The sequence below is a fragment of the Paralichthys olivaceus genome, chromosome 11, assembly GCF_024713975.1.
Source record: "Paralichthys olivaceus isolate ysfri-2021 chromosome 11, ASM2471397v2, whole genome shotgun sequence".
NCBI lineage: Eukaryota > Metazoa > Chordata > Actinopteri > Pleuronectiformes > Paralichthyidae > Paralichthys > Paralichthys olivaceus.
This window is the reverse complement of record NC_091103.1, coordinates 12,629,479-12,654,862: the sequence shown is the minus strand read 5'-3', so window position 1 is coordinate 12,654,862 and position 25,384 is coordinate 12,629,479. Positions and strand designations below refer to the sequence as shown.

General features: G+C 40.2%; 1 protein-coding gene across 5 annotated transcripts in view; it reads right to left on the bottom strand.

The window, feature by feature from the left end:
• Window positions 1-7,982: 7,982 nt before the first annotated feature.
• The window catches only part of dync2h1 (dynein cytoplasmic 2 heavy chain 1), a 117,279-nt gene continuing 99,877 nt past the window's right edge, over window positions 7,983-25,384 (bottom strand). For all 5 annotated transcript variants that reach the window (XM_069533924.1, XM_069533922.1, XM_069533925.1 and 2 more), the window contains 8 exons: window positions 21,080-21,196; window positions 18,323-18,430; window positions 17,624-17,725; window positions 13,127-13,216; window positions 11,257-11,366; window positions 11,070-11,151; window positions 9,223-9,339; window positions 7,983-8,607 (listed from right to left, as the gene is read on the bottom strand). In XM_069533924.1, coding sequence (XP_069390025.1) covers window positions 8,443-8,607; window positions 9,223-9,339; window positions 11,070-11,151; window positions 11,257-11,366; window positions 13,127-13,216; window positions 17,624-17,725; window positions 18,323-18,430; window positions 21,080-21,196 — 891 coding nt within the window. In that variant the 3' untranslated portion in view covers window positions 7,983-8,442. The remainder of the gene's footprint in view (window positions 8,608-9,222; window positions 9,340-11,069; window positions 11,152-11,256; window positions 11,367-13,126; window positions 13,217-17,623; window positions 17,726-18,322; window positions 18,431-21,079; window positions 21,197-25,384) is intronic.

Here is a 25,384-nt window from a genome sequence, read left to right as displayed (position 1 = left end):
GAGTGACCTGGTGGTCATCTGTCAGCCCCTCTGACTCTGCTGGAGGCGGGAGATCTCTCTAGGGAGAGAACACACTGTCTCACACACACACACACTCTCTCTCGCACACACACACACACACACACACACACACACGCGCACGCACGCACGCACGCACACACACACACACACAGACGCACACACACAGACACACAGACACACACACACACTCCCTGTACAGTATACTGAAAGAAACTGATTTTTGCTCCTACTCACAAACTCATAAACAAAGCAAAGCGTGAAATGTCTTGTCTGTGTTTTACTCTCTGAAGTGAGTCTGTATTGTTTTGTAATCAATGAAAAAGATGATCTTAATACTAAATGAATTCTTCTGCTTCTCCGTCCTCACTAACACTATCACCGCTTCCATGTTCAACTTCCCATTTTCCGTCTCCTGAGGTTTTTATGCCTGCACTGTACTTCATAAATGAAACCCACATAATTCACTATGTATGCCGCCCACTATGCTCCATATGGAGATTCATCTAAAATACAAAGATGATGAGCACAAGGTCCACTTAGTGGAAATGTTACAACCTCAGGTCAGAGGTCATGGACTGCCAAATAATCAATTTCAATGAATGTGAAAAGACTCAGTTAATTAGAATATGTTTGAATCCCCACAGGTGAATGGTACAGCTCACCTTTGTTTGTGACTTTGATGTAGAACTCAAAACGCTTCATTACTGTGCTATTCAGATGCGTTGGTTTCATGGTTGTCCATTTACGATGGCTTCGCTTTGCTAGCATCCCCAAGTTTCACAGAAAAACAATGCAACATAGATTAAGCTGACAGCGAGCGCCCTCTGCTGGATCTTGAGGCAAACTACTTCAGAAAGCCTGATGCGCATATGGACTTTATATTTTCAACAATCGAATGACTGTTTCAATTTCGGATAAAAACAACAGCCTTAGACTCCACTTCCTCCCACTATCCAGAAATGAAGCCAAAACATTTTGGATATGAACACTGCCATCTTGCACAGTTGGAGTCTGTGCAGTAGCGAAAAGGAGAAGGAGAGTCCGTAGAAGGATCCCACCAGCACACACACTACACTTCTCATTCGGGGAGCTGTTATGTCGTCTTATCTTTATACACTTTATACATTTTCAAAAAAAATTTATTTGGCCTTGTAGTTCAAACATGGAGCTAGTTTTACAGTGTAACGAACACGTATATTAAGAGCTCAACACAACACCCCCCCAGAACTACAGAATATTTAATGCCCAATTATCATACACACGCACACACGCCTTACAATACAAGTCATGTGTAACGTGATTGCAGTGAGCTGTGGCAGCAAACCAAAGACCACAAACCAATGGGTGACAGCACGAGTGTCACATGACCAGCGGGGTGTAACTTGATTGGCTGGATGTTGGTCAGACTACAGAATCGATTGCTTATCCTTTGTATATCTGAATGTTGAGGAATGTCTGAATTCATTTGACTTGAATTTTGTTATGTGAATTTAACACGTTGAATTAGAGCAACTTGAACATATGACTTTAACTGTCTTGTTCTGAATTTATTTACAATGTAAATAAAGAATAACAGTGAAATGAGTGAGATACATTTTCAAGAGTTGAATTCAGAAATAAAATTTTAGACACATATTCAAAGAGGATTTAAATGTTCTAGTTGTGGAGACTTTGTTTCCACAGTTCTGTCCTTTAAACAATGACACCACGCAGACCAGCCAGGTGAAACCTACAGGAGAAGGTGGTTGGTACTCACACATTATGGGCTGTTTCCTGAAGCGTGACAGAAGTAACAGAGGAGGGAGGTGTGCGGCCTTGTTTCAGGTGTTTCAGGTGTTTCAGGAGGTTGGAACAGGATCAAACACACGCTACACACACCTGAGGCCTGTCAGGTTGAGCATTAGCACTGAGCTAACTAAACTTCCTCCTTTTCACTCCTCTGCCCCGCCCCCTCGACTCTCAGCCAATCACAGTTAACTTCACTCACCTTGCTCGTTGTCATTGGTTAGCTGATTTGACTGACATGTTCACTGACATCCGGGAAAACTCGGCAAGATCCATTTTGTGCTAAACTCATCGTGACCGTCTTGACACGGTGAAGCTGTGATGTTAGCGTTGAAATGTTACCCCGTCCATGGTTAGATGAGTGTATTTACAAATGGACGTGATGAGCGCTCCCAAAAAGTGAACCTGGAACAGGTCATAAATCCTACCTCCTCCATGTTAGTGGATGGGATGTGGGCCTAACAAAATAAATAAAAGTATACGTCAAACCCATTTCTTCTCATATGGTTTCTGAGAACTAACCTGGGACTATAACCTGCAGCATTACCTTCACCTCTGCCTTCACAGTGACAGACAACCAACCTACACTTAACTGACTTGTGTTGTGTTGTGTTGTGTTGTGTTGTGATTAAGCTACGTTCAGACATGTTCTGAACTCTGGAGTTTCTTCAGCCTTTCTCCACAGGGGCTGTCTCTGTGAAGACAAATGTCTAACTGACAGATTTCTCTTTGTCGTTGTGAAATCATCTGACCAGAGAACCTCTTGTTGTGTTGCTCATGTGTTAAAGGCAAACAGAAGGTCCAGACCCAATTCTTCTGACTCCCACTGAAGATCACGAGTGTCCATTTTGTTGTACTGTTTGAACAGTTTGTTATGTTACAGTGAACTACTGACTTTTCTGACATGTAACAGTTTTATATACTTACCTCTTTTATATCCTTCTACACATCAGATTTTATTCAGAGCTGCATTAAAACATCATGAACAAAATAAACAACTCTATTCATTGAAAATACTTTCATGAGGAAAATGTGCAGCAGGGTTTCAAAGAGAATGAAACAGCTACATAACTGAAAAGATGTTGGGTTTAGTCCTTCCATTATTACACTGTGTTTATTTTCAGAGCAGTATACCAGACCCACTTACTCGAGAATCAGATTTTCAATTTATTTTACAATGTGCTTAAAAAGCTTTGCAATTATTTTAATGTTCATTGGGGTTCATATATTTTTATTATTAGCAGGTGCAGGACATTTTCCTGCAGCTGACCACTCACACATGGCCTTTTCAAAACCTTCATCTCCTCCTGGAGGACAGAGCTGTCATAAGGAGGAGTCCATTACAACATGATGGTGTCACAGATACAGATATAATGTTGTGTGGTGCTACGATGTGTCCCCGTAGACACATGGACGGATTGATTATATGTCTGGTAATTCTGTTGGATCATTTTATGAGATCAAATAAATCCTCTACAGTTGACCATAAAATATTTATTAACCACAAAAAAATATATTTCTAAAAGAAGAATTTTAGGATGAGGAAGATTATGATTTAAGTCTGACAAAAGCTACAGGGGCCATTGGATAAAGAGTAATCTGCTGTCATACATACTGTTATTTAATCCATTGTGTAAATATTTCCAGCTGTAAATGTGTTACTGAGGGCTGAGGGCAGCAGGATGGTGTATGTGGGACTGACCCAAATAAATTACACTGCCCATTTTCATCACAACGATGATTTGTCTCGCCAGAATTGAAATTGTTGTTCAAAATGAAATTGTTTTTGAATAACAGTGAAGGTCGATGATACAGAGGAATTCGATTTATTGGGCTTTGGCTACAGTGAGAGGCGTCGTCAGGCTGATGAATTCATCACTGCTTTTGGTCTTTTCATGGAACTTGCTGACAAGAAGAAAATGAAAACTTCACATCTGCTGATTTAGATGTTATATATAGATTTACCCAAGACAGGTGCATTTAAACAGAATTCTCCCGAGAAATGTGGGTTAGTGGTTCTGATCCTGGTGTTGATCAAACCTACAGGAAAACACTTTGATCCCATTTGTCCTCTCAAACATTTGGTCCACACCTCGTCCACATGTTTTCACTGCAGAGTATTTTCAGCACTTTTTCCATCCTCGTCCTCTTGAGCATCCTGTCGAAGGTGTTGGCTTTTCCTCTCACTTCCCAATTCTTAAAACCCCTGAGGTGGGATACACCGGGGCATCTGCTGTAATTTAGCAGCACAGCGAGATTCACAGTGATAATGATGGAAGCGATGGTTAAAACCAGAGCTGTCGTCACTAAGTTTCAGCTCTTGACCTAAAAACAGACCTGTACCTTGGTGCGACGGCAGATCTAGGATATTGCTGAATCAGGGGCCATAAAGGGGCCACAATTTACACAGAGGGGCTGTTCATGCACCTTTCTTCATTCAGCAAGGTGCATATTCAACCAATTCTTTGTTTACTGTTAGTGCTATAGCTTTGAGTCAAGCCACAAATCATTGATTTTATTTTGACTCCAAAAAAGCTTAGAAAATAAAAAATGTTTACAAATTGTTTATAGTATTGTTCATAAGTCACTAGGACTGTGACACTCCAGGGGTCAATCAGATTTCAACTGGGGCTGGTGCCCATGGCCCAGTCCCTGGATCCACCCTGGCATGGTGAAATGTTCATGAGTGGCAGTGGGACGTGTAACAAAGCAGCTGTATGAATGTGTGTGAGTGGGTGAATGCGACAGCAGCATATGTCCTTTGTATGAATAATATGATCATGATAATACTGATCATCAATGTTATCATGGTAACTGTGATGATTAGCAGCAGCGTTGTGTGAACTCTGACTCTGAACAGATGTAACATGATGAGCAGGGCTCATCTGAGGTTTCTGTGGTTCTCATTGACAGTGTGAAAACTGCTGGATGCAGCAGTGATGAACACTTTCAATCCAGAAACCCAAATAAGAAATCTACGTTCGAATAAGAACCTTAAACATTTAACCTCTCTTGTTTTACGAGGACCCACAGAGCTGAGAGCAAAAGTAAAAACACCAGTGTCACATACATTAGACAGGATTCCTGCGTAAGAACAAATGAGGTCAGATGACATTTCTACAGGATAGAAAAACAAATTAAAACATCTCATTCTTCACTTTATACATTCTCATGTTTGTGTGTTTATTCTGACTGAATGTGATTATCAGATAGGTAATGTTATGTTTATGTCTCACACTGGCACAGGCGATGCTTCTGCAGAACTGTATTGTGTTATTGTTTAAACATAGGAAGGCCCCAAACACTTTGAGTGGTGGGCGCCATCGAAGAATGATTGGAGGAACTTGTGGAAGAATGGATGGAGGGTCTGGAACTGATTGTAGCCAGGAAAGGAAAATAATTTGAGAAAAGAAAATTATAGAAATAATGATTTTCCAGATTAAACTCTTTGTGTTATGCAGTTCTACTTGAGTGTGGGTTCTGTGGCTGCTCTTTGATTTTAATGAGGTAGACGAGAGTTTTGTCATTTGTCTGTAAATGCTTTTAAATCAATGCTCTGAAACTGACTCATTTTGTGTGGGTTTGAGACCAGAAATCCACAACCAACATCTCACTGCAGCAGCGACAGAACACCGTCAGAGTTTTATCAGGAATACTCTTTCAAACCTGGCACGGCAGCTCGTGATAAAAAAAAATTAAATCTGAAAACACATTGCCTTGGAAACAAGCCCTCGGCGAAGCATTGTGTGTTCGCTGTGATGCTGATGTTAATTTCCCACCTGTGCCTGCAGGATGAGAAGTCATCAAAACTTAAGGAACGAAAAAAGAGATGGAGGAAAAAAGAAGTAAGGAAACAAAGGGGGACTGGGGAGGAAGTGAAGAGGAAACTACATTGAACATTGAGAAAAGTCAAAAACAAAAAGTTATTGAGATTGTGGTGTTTAAGAAATGACCAGCATTTAGAGTTAGGCTTTTACTTCTACTTATTACACCAACATGTATGTGTGTGTGTCTGTGTAGCTTTTTCTCTGGTTATCTAATTTTTAAAAATGTAAGTTCACCCCAGCTCTAAGCTACTCCATAATTAAAAAAGAAGTGGTAAGAAGTGGGCCAGGGGCTGAGAGGGGAGTCGAGGGGGCTTGGATGTGAAGTAAGAGCTGCTCAGTGATCTCCCCAGGCTGCAGGGGATAATGGAGAGCGACACAGAAAATTGCAAAGCACCTCTGCTACAGGGCTCGTTGGAGGTGGAGGTCTTTTCCCCCCTTCAGGAACCCCTGAAGCCGACATCAGTGTGGTGGAGGACCATGGTGGTCATGAGCCGCATCACTTTAAGCTGGTGGCTCCGGCCCCAGAGCTGCAGCTCTCTGAGCTCTCGTGCACTCAGAATGGCACTGTGGTGAAAATTGCAAATGTACACCGCAGTTTGTGGTTATAGAGGGGGCTACCACACCAGACCACTGCAGAGCCACAGGAGGAGTCAGATGATGATTCTACAGCTGTCGAAAGACCTAATTTTGCCCAAACTGAAAATACTAAGTAAGGCATGAACGCATAGACTGGAAGAAATGATGGATGACATGTTTCTACTTCTTCCCACTATAAAAACAAAGTATCCTGTATACAAACGTATTTGGGGCCAGAGTCTGCACAGTAGCGATCAGGGTATAGAGCTGCGGTATCAAAGTCCTGTCACATTGGTCAAATAACAAATTCAATCAAACAACTAATTAAAACTGAACTTAACAGAAAAATTAGCACTTGACATACATCGGTTCTTTTACTGACACAAACCATCTTATATTTGACTTGTAGCAAACTCCTGCGAGTGATGAGTCAACAGATATTTAAAAGTGAGAACAGTTTCAGATTCCAGAGAACAGGACCTGAGAGAGGCGGGACTTGAGGACTCAAGATGTTCACAACATTTATCTTTAATTTTAAGAAATGTCAGTATCAACACATACTGACGTGTTTCATCACTATATTCATATCATTATAGTTTACAGCTAATAAACGTGTTGGAATGTGCAGAGCTTTTTTAAGGTTGCAGAAAAGGTAAAGAACAAACTGATGGTCTGTACGTGTGTGTGTGTGTGTGTGTGTTTGTGTGTGTGTGTGTGTGTGTGTGTATGACATTTTCTATCTGCTCCCTCTCCTTCACTCGTCCCTCCTGTTCATTTTTCCACGACTCACTCACTACTTATCCAAACCCTCTCCCTCCATCTCTTTCCTTTTAACCCCCTGCTCTCTCTCCCAGCCTCCTCATCACCTGTGCTCTCCTCATTTTCCTGTTTCCGTCCTTTTTTTTTTAAAACCCAGTTGTATAGCCTTTTCTCTCCTTCTCTCTCTCATTCTCTCCGCCTTCATTCCTCTGTCTCTCTTTCTCTCTCTGACCCAGAGGGCTGTGTTTTGCCGAAATCCAATCCTCTCTCATTCTTAAACCTGCTGTTCCATTTCACTCGCATTTTGTCACACTGCGATGCACACACAATACCTGCTCCTCCCTCATTTCAACCCTTTTCTCTGTCTCCCTCAACACACACACACACGCACATACACACACACACATTCAGACACAGCAGAGTGAACACACAAGCATATGCACACACGCATTCACAAACATTTGTACAACTGCATAAACACAAACACAAAAAAGAGAAGAAAAAAAAAAAGACTTAATTAACCTATCAATCAAATTTGATGCTCCTGGTTGGAGTCATACACAAACACACACACACACGTACACACTTTACGCACCTAACCCCCCCCCCCGCAGCTCAGTGGCCATCCATCACAGCTTCACTGACTCCGCTCAACCACAACTCAGAGCCAATCACACAGAGGTTAGGGACCAACGGAGTGCTTGTGAATGTAAGTGTGTGTGTGTTTGGGGGAGAGAGAGGGAACCCACATTTGCTTTGGGAACAGACACTGATGCGTTTCATGCCTTTGAAGCACATTTCAGCAGAACTGAGGGAGAGGCCGAGCGGGTGGAGTGAACTGTGACTGCTGATGGTGTGTGGTGGAGGATTGGCTCTCACACACACACACACACACACACACACACACACACACACACACACACACACACACACACACACACACACACACACAGGCACACAGAATGTTGGTGCTTTGGTAATATTATTCTTGATAATTATTCTTGACAACTGAAAAACAGAACAATAGTGATATTTATTTCATCTTTACTCCAAATATATAAAGTTTTACATCCTCATATTTTCCAACTTTTTCTGCCAGCCCTCTTGAAAAATGTCCAGAAAATGTCCAAATGAGCCAGATGACATTTCAACCATGTGATGGACGCAAAACAGACAGGAAAAATCCAAAGAATATAAATATCTCAGGGTGAAGAGGAGGTTCCGAACATGTAGAAGACGCTGAAGATGTCGACGTGGAAAGACAATGAGTGGAGAGTTTTTGGTGATGAAACACAAGCATTGAGGTTCTGGAGTAAAAAACATGATTTCCACAGAAACATTTCCCTCCTGCTTCGCCCATGATCCGGATGTTTTCCTGTTGTTGTAAACGTTCTGACCCGAACAATCTCCTGCTGCCTTCTTCATAATCGAAAGGCAATCTCTGGAAAAATATCTGGACTCAATTTTCCTGAGTTCATGTCTGAAAGCAGTTTAAAAAGAACGCAGCCCCGGTCTGTATCCACTGGTCGGGGTTCACTCCGCAGGGCAGGCAGAGGTGTGTGACCACCTTCACCCGCTCTGAGCTGGTGTACAGAGGCAGCCAGATCTCTTCTATCACAGCAGAGTCAGCAGCAGACGTCTATGATTGAACATAAAATACACAAATTAATACATGTATTCACAATGACTTTGTATTTAAGTAATTCGATTACAATGATAAAATATTATTAGGTGTCTATAAAAACTAATCAATGATCAAATCTCCAAAGATCCATAAGTTAAGTTTAACATTCACAACTGAAGAAGGTATCAGTATATCCAGTTTCACACAAATCATCTAAATGCAGAAATTTCTGGTTTTAATAACCAGTAATTATTTCATAACTCTGTTCTGCAAACTAGTGCAGAGACGATCAGTCGATTAGTTTATATGTTTGACTCTGTCCATTGCTTTGTTTATTGCTTTGTTTTGTAAGCAGGGTTACGCAAAAACTAACAAACCAATTTTTACAAAACTTGGTTTCAAGGACGGGACATACAGTAGGTTGTAAAAGAACCCAATAAACTTTAGGGAGGATCATTCTTTTTTTCCCCATGCAGGGAATAATTCATGGATCTTGATCAAATTAAATCTGATATATTTAGGGGACTCATACTTATACGTCTGTGTAACTTGGTGCAATTAAAAATCTGGATCTAGTGGATTGAAATGGTCTGATTACACTATGCTGATGTTTTAAACACAATTATACACCTGTGGAACCCAGGCCATGTAGCAGGGCGGGACAGCTGACACACTGGGAGAATTGTGTTGATTCTCACAAAGACGGAGTCCATCAAAACTACAACCCTCCAACTGCAGACCTCCAACCTAAAAACAAGAAAAGAAAGAGAGATATATTAGGTGAGAGGAGGAGAGGGGGCAAAGAACCACAAATAAAAATATCATATCAATAAAAAGTGATCATTACAAGAATGAGAACAACTGAGAAGGTGGGTTAACAAAGACGAGTAATTACAAGCAGCAGATTCAAGACATGAGGAGACAACTGTGGTGACGAGAAGAGAGGGAAAGGAAAGTGGTGAAGATGATAGAGAGCATGTAAACAAGAAGAAATGTGATGTGAGAGAGAGAGAGAGAGGGGTGTATGTGTGTCAGTGAAATCAGTCCAGTGACTCAGGGATTTTCCTCAGTGGGCCAGACAAAAAAAAAAGAGGGAACTCTGGCATCAAGTCAGATAAACACAAGTGACGACTAAATCACCATCATCTGAGGGAGAGAAGGCGAGAGGGAAATTCAGAAAAAGCTACATTGTGTGTGTGTGTGTGTGTGTGTGTGTGCATGTGTGTGCGTGTGTGTGTGTGTGTGTGTGTGTGTGTGTGTGTGTGTGTGTGTGTGTGTGTGCGTGTGTGTTTGTGAGCATAGAAGAGAGCTCATTGCCTCTCAACAATTATCCCCTTTCTCTTCCACTGTCAGATGTCTGAGTGTTTCCCTCTCCTCCCTGCAGCTGCAGCCTCTCTCGAGGCACACACACCCTTCTCCTCGCTCTCTTTGTATGGTTAAAGTTCACGTCAAGTCGTGCCCAGTTTTATTGGCTTGACAGAAATGAAACAGAATCCTTAAAGTATTCAAATTGCAGACGATACAATTATATCCCCCTCAAATCAAAGCCTGAAAGGCAAAGAAATGAAGAGTGAGAGTGGGGCTGTGCAGTGTGTGTGAGCTCAGTTCTTTAATTGTAGGAATTTCTGTCTGTCAAATGCATGAAAAAGCAACAAGGGAGCAGAGATTACAGCTGTCAAAGACAGTAGACTCTGATGCATGTGCAGAAAACTTACTTTTCTTTCTTTCTTACTCTTTTCTCTAGTCTTTCAGTCTCAGCTTTCTTCTCTGGATCCATATACTATTCCAATTCAAACTTGGTGTAAGGATGCAGTGTGGGTCAAGGAGGAACCCATTGAATTTTGCTGCAGATCAGGATATTTCCCCCCACTTTCTTTAACTTTTCAACACTTAGAACTCATGGATCTTGATGAAAAAAGTCAGGCACTTTTGAGAAACTGTCATTTATGAGTGTGTGGAATAAAAATCTGGATCGATTGGATTTAAATGTGGTTTCATGAGGGGACTGTTAGGCCTTGGCAGAGGTATGCACTCTGCTGAGTGCTATTCTAGTTACATTATATTTATCACTCAAGCTGCTTTCAGACATGCACTGAACTCCGGACATCCTTCTGAGGGGATGTATCTGAGAACTCAAATGTCCGACTTAGAGCCTCCAGACTTTCTGGTAAAAGGTCAACAGAAGGTTCGGAGGAGCTGATGTGAGAACACAGCAACAGATCCTCCGGAGGATTCACCCTGAGCGAATGAGGGGGGTGATTAAGTTTCTAACACACAAAATAAAAAGAGAAATAAATCGAATATCTCAGGATGAAAAAGAAAATAAACAAAAGTTGAAGACCTTCGTAGGTCATGTCTGAAAACAGCTTCAGTTCCAGTCTGTCTTGTTTAAAGTGTCAGTTTTCTGCAGTGACATAACAGCAGTATCCATCCACTGTCTGTATATATATCATCTGTGGCTTGAGTTGTAATTTTACCTTCACTTGCAGTTTGGCCTGTGTAATGGGACTCCTCCATGATGAGACAAACACCAAACTATCCATTGAACAACCCATGGACCTAAAAACCAAAACAAATGTGGTTAACTTTAGCATTCATGCTCTTTACGTCTCCAAAGTGTGTTCAGACTCACATGTACAGTAACGTCAGCAGTGTCAGTGTTACCTGGCTGTTTCCTGTCTCAGGGCATTGAGGAAGGTATCCGGGTGGAAGAGCTCAGACAGATCCAGGGTGTCTGAAAGAAGAGCTTGTCGACCTGCACGCTCCACCCAATTCTGTAGGGACAAATGTAGAAAGAGACACACACACAGACAGACACACAAATTATTACCAAAACAAATTAAGCTCTCAAAGATAACACAGACATTGGGAATAAAATCAGTTTTACACAGGAGTCAGGTTAAAGAGTTAGATGGTCAGTTAAAGATAATGAGAATAAACACAATTTTCCTCATCGACTCTGTTTGGTTCAAGAAAACACACAGAGCTAATGTTTGTGTCGTATTTACCCTTTAAACTTACATAGAGAATGTGATTTGTCATCCGTTACTTCTGAGTCAGTGTGTATTTGTTAATGAGAGATGTCCTAATGGAGTACAGCATATCTGTGTACATGTACACACACGTACACACACGCATGCACACACACACACAAATTCCCTATGGTGTTCCTGATTTGTCACAGGAACGTGAGGTGACAGTGCCATTGACCTTTGACCACTAAATTCTAATCAGTTCATCTTTAAGTCTAAGTGAACATTTGTGCTACATTTGAAGAAATTCCTGCAAAGTATTCTTGAGATATCTTGTTCAAAATGGGACAGACAGAAACCCACCATCACTGGTGCAGAAGCAAAGAACACAAACGAAGAGTGAATCTGAATGATCAGAAATGAGTGTTTTAACAAAAACAAACCACAACTTAAGGTGAAATAACTCACAAAAAAATCTATTATTTTGTATTTCTTTTCTTTTTCGCTGGAGCACCGCAACTGATTTCGCTTATGACACTTGCAGCTGACAATACTTGGTAGAAGTAGACATATGCCTTGAGAGTTTATCTAAGATTCAGGTCTAGTTCTCTCCTGGGCTCATTTTTGCACTTATTATTTTAATGTGTAGTTTTGTCTGAATCACCATAGAAAATATTGGGATTTGGAGATCAGCTGAAGAAAGAGTGAAAAAAAACATCTGATCCAATCTCTTCTTTATATGGAGTCCTTTTTAGCACAGTGTCAGTCGCCACTGGCTTTATTGAGCTTTATACCAAGGAAATAATACGCACAAATGAAAACCCATACTCACACACGAGAGTGCACACACCATCATGCACTGAGAAAGATATATGGCTGGTGTGTGTAGGTATGCATTGTGTTTATGTGCATTACTGTGTATGTGTGTGAGCATTTGAGTGTTTTCAAGGTCGTCTGGCACTTCTGGGTGCATTGCTGCACTGTTAGCTGTTTTGTTTTTTTTCCTCTTCAGCAGCTCCACACAGCAGCAGCTCTGGCCGACTCCGCCTTTATTAGACTGATTAGCTTACAGGACACAGACACACTGCTAACAGAGATATCACTCAGTACTGATGGGCAGAGGGAGACAGTTAAGGACAGTGCAGCCTCCAGAGAGACACACATGAGGACAGATGGAGTGCAGGCAGACAGGTAGGGTAGCAGACAGCGAGAGCAACGAGTGAAGACAGACGGGGAGAAACAGATGTGTAGGCAGGAAGGCAGACAGAGCGTGGCTCACCCATACAAATAATGAAATTCATCAAATTCACTAAGAAATAAATAATTTCTGATTGTGTGTATGTGTGTGTTGTGGTCTGCCAGAACATATTGAGGGAGGCGTACAGTCAGACACAGCTGAGAGGAGACAGAAAGTAGTTTCAGCCAGAACCTTACTGATGATACTAATGCTGATTAGAATTTTTTTCTTAAAGCTTCTTCCCCAGGGCTAAAAGTGCACAAATGTAGTTGCTGCAAGCGAACAGACATTTCACCAGAACAAAAGCAGGCCTGTGAGAATGTACCTGAATGGCGAGAGCCTGTGTTACCACAGCTCTGAGGTACAGCATTGGCTCCTCTGGTCCGTCCCATTTTTTCTGCCATGTTGAAGGGCACTGAAACACAAACAGGCACGAAAAGAACAGGAATAAAAGATATTGAGAGTCATTATGGAGAAATACAAAATACAAAAATAAAAGATATTGAGAGTCATTATGGAGAAATACAAAATACAAAAATAAAAGTGAGTTCACTAAACTGAAAGGGTGCATTCTTCAAACCAGGTAAATGACCTATCTCGTCCTATCCAAGCAGTGTTTCCCATAAATAGTGAGCTGTGAGCAGCACCATTTTGCAATGTTATTTGCAGCAACCTCGCTCAAGCTCTCCTGCTATTGTCCATAAAGTTTTTACTGTCTATGCAAACAGTCACACCTCATGGTTTCACTTGCAGTTGCACAAGTACCCACACAGGAATTCAATAATTCGTAGATTGAATGCAGATTGGTTGGGTCCTTTTTATGTAATCTTGCTAACTTACAATCAAGCAAAGGCAAATGAGAACATCACCTCCTTGGTAGAGGTAATTAAGTGATGCCCTGATAGCGAACATTGTGCATAACATGTGACCTCAACTTGACCCATACCAATGTTGCATGTCATCCCCCTCTCCACCCTTGTTTCCTGTCGCCTCTAACACATAAACAGTTTTTTTTAAAACATACTAGAGCCTTCAATCTCACTTGAAAAAATTCCATAAATACACATTTAAACACAGTGCTGTGTCGTAGCCTAGGAGACCATAAAGCCTGTGTCGTAGCCTAGGAGACCATAAAGCACCACTGTGGTTGAGAAAAGTGATGAATGTAATATGTGTAGGTGGCAAAAGAACGCTTCCCTGAGGAGACAAACTGGAGAAAGTTGGTCTGTGTTGCTTTCTCTGTTAAACACTGATCAAAGAGTTGCCACACACACACACACGCACGCACGCACGCACACACACACACACACACGCACACACACACACACACACACACACACACAAATAAATATGCTCAGCGGGAGAGTGACGATCTGGAATTTTGTGATATTCAAGCTTTAAGTCATAATGAAACTAATAGGGAATTGATATGTCTCTCAGCAGCGAGTCAACCATTCAGTCAGTCTCCAGCTGTGTGTGTGTGTGTGTGTGTGTGTGTGTGTGTGTGTGTGTGTGTGTGTGTAACACTTTAGTGTGTGAGGAGATAAACACGAAGGCTTAAGTTGTGTTGCTGAAATGACTATGGTTGAAATACCAATGTCTACTAATGATGGGTTAAAAATGACAGAAAAATCTAGAATTACCGCCCACCAGTTGTATGCCTCTGCCAACCAGTGAAGAATATATTTTTTTATTTTCAGCTGTGTTTGATGAAAACTAAACCTCTTAGGTCGTCTGAGCAGATACAAAATAGTATTTGTGTTTAGCAAATTCATACCAATTACACATTCTATCTCAGGAGGCATACACCTAAGACTTTATACTGCAGCTCATTGCCAGAACATTTAATTGCTGTAAATAATCACCATGGTAACTTGCTTCATTTTTCAAGTACCAACTACTGTTTGCTGGCAAACAAAAGTTTTGGATATCAAGACTCCTCTGGCTACTTATTACTTCTGATCCCAAGTTTGCATGAAAAAAAATCAGTCATGGTGACATAATTAATACAACTGGCACAAAAATGATCACTGATGCCAGAGATTGCTCAACCTTTAATCAAAAAGCCATCCCTGCATCAGTCACCATGTCTTCATATTAATAATCTTTCCACTGACTATAGGCTGTGCTGATATTTATTTCTGCTTTGCGGCGCTGCTTACCACTCTCTGATGCTTGGGTAGTTTCCAAGTATCTAATTATTTCTTTACTGCACAGTTGAGGACAGGGGCAATGGAGCTGATCCCTCCAGAGCAGCGCCTGCCACACTTTTACAATATTATAACTCCAAGAGGTTCATTTTTCCAAATGTATAAATCACATCAGTAGCTCTCTCTGTTCCTCTTCTCTGATTGAAACTGGGCTAATCAGTAATGCTTGGTTAAATCAACATTATGTGTTGTCATATTTGTCATATTTTACAACCAGCTGAAAGTCTATATGTAATCATTTATTTATTTTTATTATTTTAGATACATGGTGTCCTCTACAGTAGAGAACAAATGTCAGACTGTAGGGGATTCAATAGCAGAGCAGGGATGATCAATTAAAATACAGAGAGAAACTTTCCCCAAGCAAAGGTCCAGGAACATCATAATATCGCATTATGATTCAGTGCAATGTGTGTCGAAATATTACGTTCATCACAGACACCCTGCAACTGAGCATAATGCAATTATATTTTAACCGATAACTATATAAGTACACTTTTCTCATGTCAAGTATAAAATAAAATACTTTCATTGTGCATCCAAAAGATTAATTAGTTTGGAAAAATAAAATTTAATTTAATTTAATTAAGTTCTTCTTGTTAACTAATATCCACTTAACAATTTCAAAATATCCTGACAACTGAACATTTTCTTGTTCAGTGAGAAAAGTTTAGTTCCTTTCTGGATTTAAATCTGGACTGGTGTAGTGCTATTTCACATCTTTGTCTTTAACAATTGCCTCAGTCCTGGAACATATGAGATATACTGGTTTTGAACTGCCCATCGAATAAACATAGGAGTCTGATGAGTCTTGAGTAAAAGCCTGTCTCTCCCTGGTGTGTACATTTCACTCACAGACAGGTGCTTATTGGAATTCCCTGATCTGACTGACTGAGTGGCATCATGATGAGATGATTTACACTGCATGCAATTGAACAGTGAGTTCTCTGGGCTGCTAACCTTGTGTTGTAAAGGCTAGAAAAGCTGCACTGGTTAAAACTGAGACGCTCTAACAAAATGTTACAATTCTTAATGATTTATCAGTTATAGGTCTGGATAGGGCGGTGTCTGGATCAGGATGCGGACTGCAGTCTGTCTATTAGTGACCTCTGCTGTAGAGTAAAAGGTGTGCACATTGAAATTAGCTAATTTTATCAGGCAAATTCTAGCTCTACTTTTTTAGGTTTTCAATAAAAAGCTCAAATATTTATATGATACATATTATTGCTCAAAATGTGTCTGCTATGATGGATACTAAAGAATGGTATTATTATGAAATGTTCATTAGACAAGAGGAGAGCTTTATGCTTTTCAAATGCTCATTAGTTTTGAAAATAAAGAGTCTCATAGCAATTACACACTGATAAACTCATACACAAGATAATACAAAACAATTATTATCACAACCAAGTTAAGATAAGTTTATATTACCAATAGTAATCAAATACCATTGTGGTTTCTTTGTTTCACTTTGTCACTGTGAGGTTTCTTCTTTGAGGAGAAAGTGGGTTCTTGTGTCATCTCTTTGACAGTGATGTAAAACTTTGCCTATCAGGGCCACAAATGTCATTAGGTTTTAAACTGTGCTGCTGGTAAATTTAGTTTGGATGAAGGATTTTGTGGTTTGGCAAAATGTACAGAAGCATCATCAAAGATAAGAGCCTTTTTAAGGTTACACGATTTTTTCACCCAATGATAAACAAGACTAATTCTTAATATCCTTTTTAATATACTGTGATTTAAGTCTGCAGAAATATTTAATATCTGGGAGAAGCAAACTTTCAGCCCGAACTAATATTTATGCACCATAATTAATCATCTTAATTTATAAATCATGCTATGTTAAAACGCTGCAAAGTTGTACTGAACTAAAAAACATTTGCTTGATTATCAAACCATTTCATTGAAATGTTGCATTTTGATTAAGCCCAACACAGACAGAGGGAATATTTTAAAATGGACCCTAGAAACGATCATGTGAGCTGTGCTCACTACATTGGGTTATGGGAAGTGTTTCATCAGCTGAGTTAAAGAGGTTTATACATTTTTAAAAAAGGAATAAGAGCTCATCTGTTTTATATACTGGGTTGTTTCCTAGGTCAGCCATGCTGCACTACAAGGTGTCCTCATTTGTGGAAACTCATGCCAGGTGGACACTCAATTTTATTTTTGTGTTTGTTAAATGAAAAGAGGCACAGTAAGAATCATGGTAAAAATATCTATAACACAGTTGTATTGAGACACATGAGGAGACGTCTTTGAATGCCAGGTGTTGGAACTGATGTACTTACAGTTCACCACTTGTGATCAGATCACATGAGATGCTGTGATTGCTGGTATACTTTGTTTGCCTGCAGCTTTAGAATCAACTTTATAACAGTGAGAGAAACTTTTCCACTTCACCACTTTAGCGAGATTAAAATGAGAGAGATCTGATCATTGTTTTATGATAACATGAAACATATTGTAAGTCATTGGTGATTCAACATATTTCTTCCATTTCCTCATTTTCACAATTTGATATTAAATATGAAATGTCACCTTCTGTATACACAACAGACAGCAAGCAGCATGTTTATATTTTCAGCGTCTCTCTCTCTTTCTCTTCTTACCTCTTGATTGAGCAGGGCAGTGGCCAGTTTTTGGACTTCAGGAGTCAGCAGCTGTGTCCCTCTGATGACCTTGCTCAGTGCAGCCAGGGATTTGTGGATACTCTGTGAAAACACCTGCATATTATTTCACATTCTGTGGAAACGTTTGAGGAAATGTGTAGCTGCAGAGTCATTAATCATTTGATTGAAGAGTTGTCATTCCTATGACTAATTGTCTGAATTAATTGTGGCATGAGATTTAGTTAGTAATCTTTGTTATTTGATTTGATTTCCCAAAAAGTTATCAGAGATTCTTGAACCAGAAGAAAAACACTCTAGTACGTAAGTCACTATATTAAAACTATAATACAGTTATGTTCTGGCCTTTTTCATTATGAGGATGCACATTTTAAATTCTCATAATAACAGTCATACAGATTGCTCCTACAAACGTCTGTTACAAAAGAAGGTGAATTACATAAGCTGGCATCTTATGACTCATCTCATGCATCTTCATAAAGCTATGCCCACTTTCCATCATTCTTACCATTGTTATAGATCCATCTCTTTTATATTACAAGGTACAATCTATTACATTTAATGAGGGCCACAAAGGGTAAGTAAGCACAACCCACAGACGTTTTGAACAAGCTCAGTCTTATTTTGATTTCAAATACTACAATCCTAAAAATTTAAGAAATCTTTTCTAATCTGACCCACCTGGACCAAGCGGATAGCATTGAACTGCTCCAGAGCGATGAATGATAAGACTGGTGACCCATGACCTTCTGCAGGTGGGGCCACCTTCTGATGGATCAGTGTAGAGCCCTGATGGAAGGACAGGAGACAGGGAGCCTCATTAGCACAATGACAGAAAAGTCAAACTATAGAATAGATACATACAGTGGATAGACAGAATAGATACTGTATAAAGATGGATAGAGAGAGCCAGAGAGAGATATGAAACTCTAATTTTACCAGACCGACATTGAATTTTAATAAGAGAATATACAAATTCCACACACAGAAAGTTCAATCACCGGACCTACTGCTCCGAGGCAACAGAGCTTATCACTGAATAACCAGTTAATAAAATATAGAATGTGCCTTGTGTTACCTGATGTAACCAAACAGGAAACTGTTTCTCTCTGTCTGCAGAGCAAACCAAGATGACAATTTGTTTACATTGGTTTTCACAGAAATCTACTGTAGGTACACCAAGTGTTTATGAAGACAGAGGTACACAAATGTAGATATTTTGATGTATTATGTTGCAGATATCACACTCTGTACTCGCACCCTATTTTGTTTCCCACACAAATACTCAGCAAGAAGCAAAGGAGGAGGGAGGGGGAGAGAAATGGTGGGTCTGTTGGATAGAGGAGTGGAGACAACGGAAAGTGAGAGATGAATAAGACCAGAAAAAAAATCTGTTGGGGTGTTATTCAGCTTGTCTACAGCTCTGCTTTTGTCTCTATTCAAAAATGTGACTAAACAGCCAAATAAACACTTTCTGCAGTCTCATGAGTCTCTCCTCCATCCAGACTGACTACAGATTCACCAAAATAAATACAATCATTTCTACGTACACACAGTTTATACACACACACACACACACAGACACACACACACAGTGTATACAGTATCACAGAATGTATCAGCTCCACAGAGGTAAAAGAAAAGCACTTTGATTGCCACCTAGTGGCTGGCTGCAATAGACCTGCCTCCTTCATGTTAGTGGATGGGACATGGACCAAACTAAAAAAGTCAAAGTAAACATCAAATAGTTTCTCAGGGATGGTTTCTGTCGTTCTAGTTTTGTATCACATTGTTGTTTGTTCAAGTGTTTTAATTTCCTGATAAGGTCAGTATTAGGAGCTGAGACTGACCCGACATCGGTCAAACATGTGTTTCAAAAGGAACTCACTACCACGGCTCATTCCCACGATCACTCGCAGACTCTGGCTCCAAATGTGTAAAATGTCATCATTCATGTCCTCGGTATTTTGGCTTCATTTCGTGATAGAAGGAGGAAATAGGTACGCGTCATCCATCTCTATATACAGTCTATGGTACACGATCATACAGATGTGCGCTGACATGAACATTATCCTTCATACACACATGATGAACATGCAAAAACACGAGAGCTCAAGCTCCACATTGTGGCAAAAAATCCACTGATAGTCCAACACAGAGGTGACTGACAAACAAAGGGCCCGTTAATTGAAAGCAGCCAGACATGGATTGTGATCTATGGGAGAGCTAGCTGGTGATGTGATAGTGACAACCATTAATCATTCAATCATTCCCCTTTCAGTAAGTAGGAAATAGAACTGTGCCTGCGAGGGACTGAGAATATAAGTCAGAGAGGGGGAGAGAGAAAGAGAGGAATAGGCACACATGAGAGAGGGAAGGGAGAGCAAGAAGCTTTGTAATTTACAGCATGAGAGTGAATATAAGAGCGGCAGAGTAAGGGAACAGGAATAAGGTAGCTAAATTATTTAATGTAGAGGTAGATGTCCTTTTGATTTGAAAGGTGCTGGTCTCCTGGCAACCACACATGGTAGAGCTACGTGGCCCGAGTAAGCCAGTGGCTATCACACACCGTGCTCAATTAGACTCTACTAATTTCCAATTAGCTTTCACAGCTTTTAATTTAGATTAGTTGCTGCTGTACCGGCAATGTAAAAACATGGTTTTGCATACAAATAAAGAGTCGCGTGGAACTGTTAGAGAATACAAAGAAGTACAAATAAGAGGAGGGGAAATCAAACAGTGTTTCTCCAACTAATCAAGAGTAAATGCTCAGCAGAGAAATGAACACATGATCTCCAGGAATCCTAACACAGAGAGATCTTTAAAAAATTTAAATCAAGACCATCAGGTAGGGCTACAGGGACAATAAAACAATATCAATAATTATCACAATATAATTTTAATTAAAAGCAATATACCAGAGTCCAAAATAAATCAATGTATTGCTTATGCATTAACATCACTGATGATTTGTAAAGTGTTTTGCTGTTTTTAAAATATTTGTCATTGTTGAAAACCTCCACCTTCACTCAGTCTTTAAACTTAACAGGATTATTAATGTGACCTTTAACATGATTGTTATCGATACCAACTGGTATGAACCTTTTTATCTGGATATAGCTTTTGGCCATATCGCCCAGGCCGACATTTACCAATAATAGAGTTTGAGGTTTTGACAGCATTAGTAAAGGGATTTGATCTCCAGGAATCTTAACACAGCGTTTCTATGATTCCAATTACAATTTCATGACGTGAGTTTAAGAGTCACAGAGGAGACACCAGGAGACCATTATAAGGGAACAGGATGGAATGAAGATTAAATTGAGAAAGAAAGCTTTGGAGAATGGTCTGCAGAATTTACATCAATGTAAGAAAGGTTTTTGATTTCTCATCTTAGAGAAAGAAGAAAAACTAAACACAAAAAAATAAAGAACTGACCTGGTTGAGTTTCTTCCATAAGTTGAGGACAGGTGAAAGTCCATTCGACCAGAGCTCCCTGTCAAACTTCGACCCAGTTGCTACTGAGCGGCTCAGGATACGGAGCTGGGAAATCACCTGTTAAAAAATCAGTTATAAACACAAACAAATTATCCAACTAAACAAAATCATGTAGAATTAACAAAAACAATAAATGTCTGTTGCATGCATACTTGTAAAAGGTTGCCCCAAAATAAATGTCCATACATGTCCATATTGTTGACAACTACCTTCATATAATTAGTCAGGGATGATCATAAAAACATATGTACACAAACATTTGCAACATCAGACTTCAGTAAAAGTCTTCTGTAAAGAATAAGAAAACACACACTTTTAGTAATTTCAGCAAAATTTCCCAATTTTACCCAAACACAAAATAAAGGTAAATAAAATAAATCACTATTTGCTCTGAAAACACTGTTAAAATATCACCATATACCTGGTGGCTACAATCTCACTGTTTCAGGTCTGGAAATATTAGTGAAAAAAGGTCCAGAACCCATACACATCTCCTAACAGCTCCTTACACACCTAATCAAACATGCTTAGCTTTTATCTAGACACAGCGAGTGTGTGCGTTTGTGCAGTTGTGTGTGACTCTGTATGTGTGTTTGTTGCACGGAAGGCAAACTGTCTGATAAATGGCTTTCATTCGGTCAGGGAGAACTCTGTACTAACACCTGCTTTATCTTCTCTGCTCAGGAGGGAAAGTGTGTGTGTGTGTGTGTGTGTGTGTGTGTGTGTGTGTGTGCAAGTTTTTATGGAAGAGAGAGTGAGAAAGGGAGAGAGGAGGAAAGAAAGGGGGAGGGGAGGATAAAAACAGATAGCTGATTTAAAACTTTATCCTGATAGCGGTAAAAAAGGGAGCAGCTGAGTTGGTGAAATACATTGGAGTTATGAATTTAAAGATATTAAGATTTATTCTTATCTCAACCAGTGACGACCAGAGAGAGGCTGCATTTACCGTCATAACCGACTGGAAAGTGAAACGTTATTGACAATGTCTCTGTGCAAGGAAGTCCGTTTTAATCTCATAGGGTGCAGTCAAATGAGGTGAGGCTTTTATTTTAAATCAGTGTAATCCAGGATTGTGGATCAGGGTTTTTAATCAGGGGAATATTTATCATAGTCTTAGTCAAGATGATGTTCAATGAAGAGTTTTAAAGATATTTTTGAGGTATTTTGCCATTATGGAAATCACAGAAACGTGAAATATGGAGAGAAAGCGGGGAAGATTCGCAGCAAATGGTGAGGCTGGAACTGAACCAGTGATCGCTGCAGGAAGCTATATGGGCCGCCTGCGCTACCAGATGAGCTAGTGGGCGCTACTGAGCAGAATTCTCTAAAAAAAACTTAGATATTGATGCGACTATTTCAAAATATATGAACTGAATATAAGCACAATGAGAAATGTATATAAAATATACTTTATGGTTATGCAATGGTTTTTCAACTTACCTTATGATAAAATGCCAATGATACATTTCCACTTTCGCGTTCCTACTTTGCCTCATGTCCCTCATCTCATCATCATCACATTAGCTGTGTCACAATACAGGGGTGCCTCTTTCTTTGCAGCTGCTTAGACCAAGAGGGCTGGGCCAAAATGATCTGGTCTGGTCTACAGAGGATTTCTGTGATCACATGTCCCCGCATGTCCCGCACTTAGTGCTGTCACCAAGTGACAGAGCGGAAGTTCCGAAATGAAGAGAAAGTTCAATGCCCCTTTTTTAACATGTGTACCATTAGCTGTTTGGTTGCTTATGTCTGATACTTAAGAATCAGATGTCTTGTTGCTTGCCAGGGCCATTACCTCTTGGCAAACGGTTCTTCACTGAAGCACAATCAATCCTGGATAGGTTAGCCTGAGAGTGATCCTACTGTTGGAGCCTATGTTTCATGGGGTGGAACGACACGTTTGTTGGCCACATTTAGAGGAAACAGTGTAGTCGTGCTACTGTGATGCTATCATTGCTCAAATGAAGCCTCCGAAGGATGCAACCTCTGAATTAAAGCACAGCTGGTGAGTCTGTAAGTGCAAGAAAATCATCTGTTTATATTTCAGACCATTCTGACCAATGACTGATGTCAGATCATTCGCAATAAACTCAATCATCTGTTTTTAAATGACATCCACCAAAACCAGTGATTATCCCAATGTGGTGTGGTGTGTACCCAACCCACAAACACTGACAAGGGTCTTTGGGGAGAAAGAAGACCATGAAGGGGAAAAAGGGGGGATGACAGAGAGAGAGAAAGAAAGAACATGAAAGTGAATGACAAATGACAGTCTGGGGGAGAAAGAGACAATGACATATGGGGGAGATAGGAGGAGAGACACACACGGACACAAGTGCCCTTGTGGGGGTTGTGTGAATGAAACTAGGTTGGTGGTTCCAGTAATCGACCACACTGACAGTATGAATGGACAGAAAGGCATTAACACCCACACAGGGACTGCACACGCAAGCTGTAATAGTTCTGGTTGCTGAGGATAATTACACAGAAGGACACATGCTAACACAAAAACAGCAAAAGGATCACTGTCCCCTTATTTTCAGCTCCATGAGCAGCTCTGTCATTAAAGCAGTGATTTTGCTCTTGTTTTTCAGTAAATACTGTATGTTACATTAAGTGTGAATCATGCTCATGCAATAGGTTGGTTGCAAAAACTTAGCAGAGCAGAGCAGTCACTCGCCTTTTTCTTTACATCCTGTTCCACTTCCATGTTTGGTTTATATCTTCTATCCATTTCTTTTGTTGCAACCTCTCTTACAAACACACACACACAACCATGGCATTGCGTGAACACATTTGACGTATGTGTGATACTGTTGCACTGAGTTTCATCAGAATCTGCAGTGGCCATCAACACAAACTCGTACACACACACACACACAGACACACAGACACACACACACACACACACACGCACACGCACACACACGCACACGCACACACACGCACACGCATGCACACGCATGCACACGCACACAAATTCTGTCTCTAGACTGAAACTTAATTAACCTCTTGTTCATTTTATATGACACTCAAATGAATATATACTATTCAGCTACATTAAAACAGGGAACTGGTTTTCATGTCGTAGCTGATCTGTGTATGGATCCTGGAGGTTACACTTGACCTTGTCTCCATGTCAAACAAATTCATGTTAAGAAATTCCGCTCTAACCTTCACACCTACACGTCTAACCACAACCTCTTGACCGATTACAGTCTCTGAAAAAATCATCTTTTCATTTTTTGCAGACTGTTGAACATTGCACTGTACTGTAAGTAATATTATTGCTGCAGTCTACACATTTTAAAATCGATTGACATTTAAGAACACCTCATATTGACAATAATAATACAACTGTGACAACGATAAAAGCAGACATGATCTCCACTGTGATGGATTGCCCATCTAAACCTGCCTTCACATCACTGCAAGGTGAATTTTATTTCCTAGTGACGTACTGTATATTGAAACGGATGTCTGCCTGGTAAAATGCTTTAACCTTAAATTGAAGTCCTGACCCTAAAATAAACTGCTTTCATGTCTCCAGAATGAAGGTGACTGCCTGCAACATGAGTGGGTGTGGGTTTGTTTTAACGATACACACACATATGCATTAAGTCACACAGTCCAACACACACACACACACACACACACACACACACACACACACACACAAGATAATGTCATACAGTGTAACAAGATGAACAATAATCACCTCTATAATTTGAGTATTTAGGAGTTAAATTGCATTTTTTAGGTGTAAAGTTTAGTAACAAGGCACAGAATGGCTGCCGAGTGAAAGACTGAGACTTTCCTTTTGGCAGGAACTGCTTGTTTGACCTGACTCAGTGAGTGAAGCTCCGTTTAAAGCTTTAGAAGTTGAAAAACACCAGTATCTGTAGAGAGCCGCTTCACTTGCTGATACACATGGTCAAGTCAGTATATCTTAATAGGCCTTGTTCTGACCTGTTATTAACATCTGTTCTGAAATATCTAGCTTTCAGTACATCTGTTCACACCAGGTACTAAAATGCATCCTCAATGTAAGTCTTGTGACCACTTGTGATCGAATCTCACTTCCCCCGCTCTATATGCTCGCCATGTCTGTTCGTAAAGAGCAAATGATGTTGTTTATAACCAGTCTGAGTGAACAGAAATCATAATATGGAGGTCAGTGTTGATATGGTGGCAGTGATCACAAACAAAACAATGTATGGTCACTGTAAAACTGTAGCGGGTCAG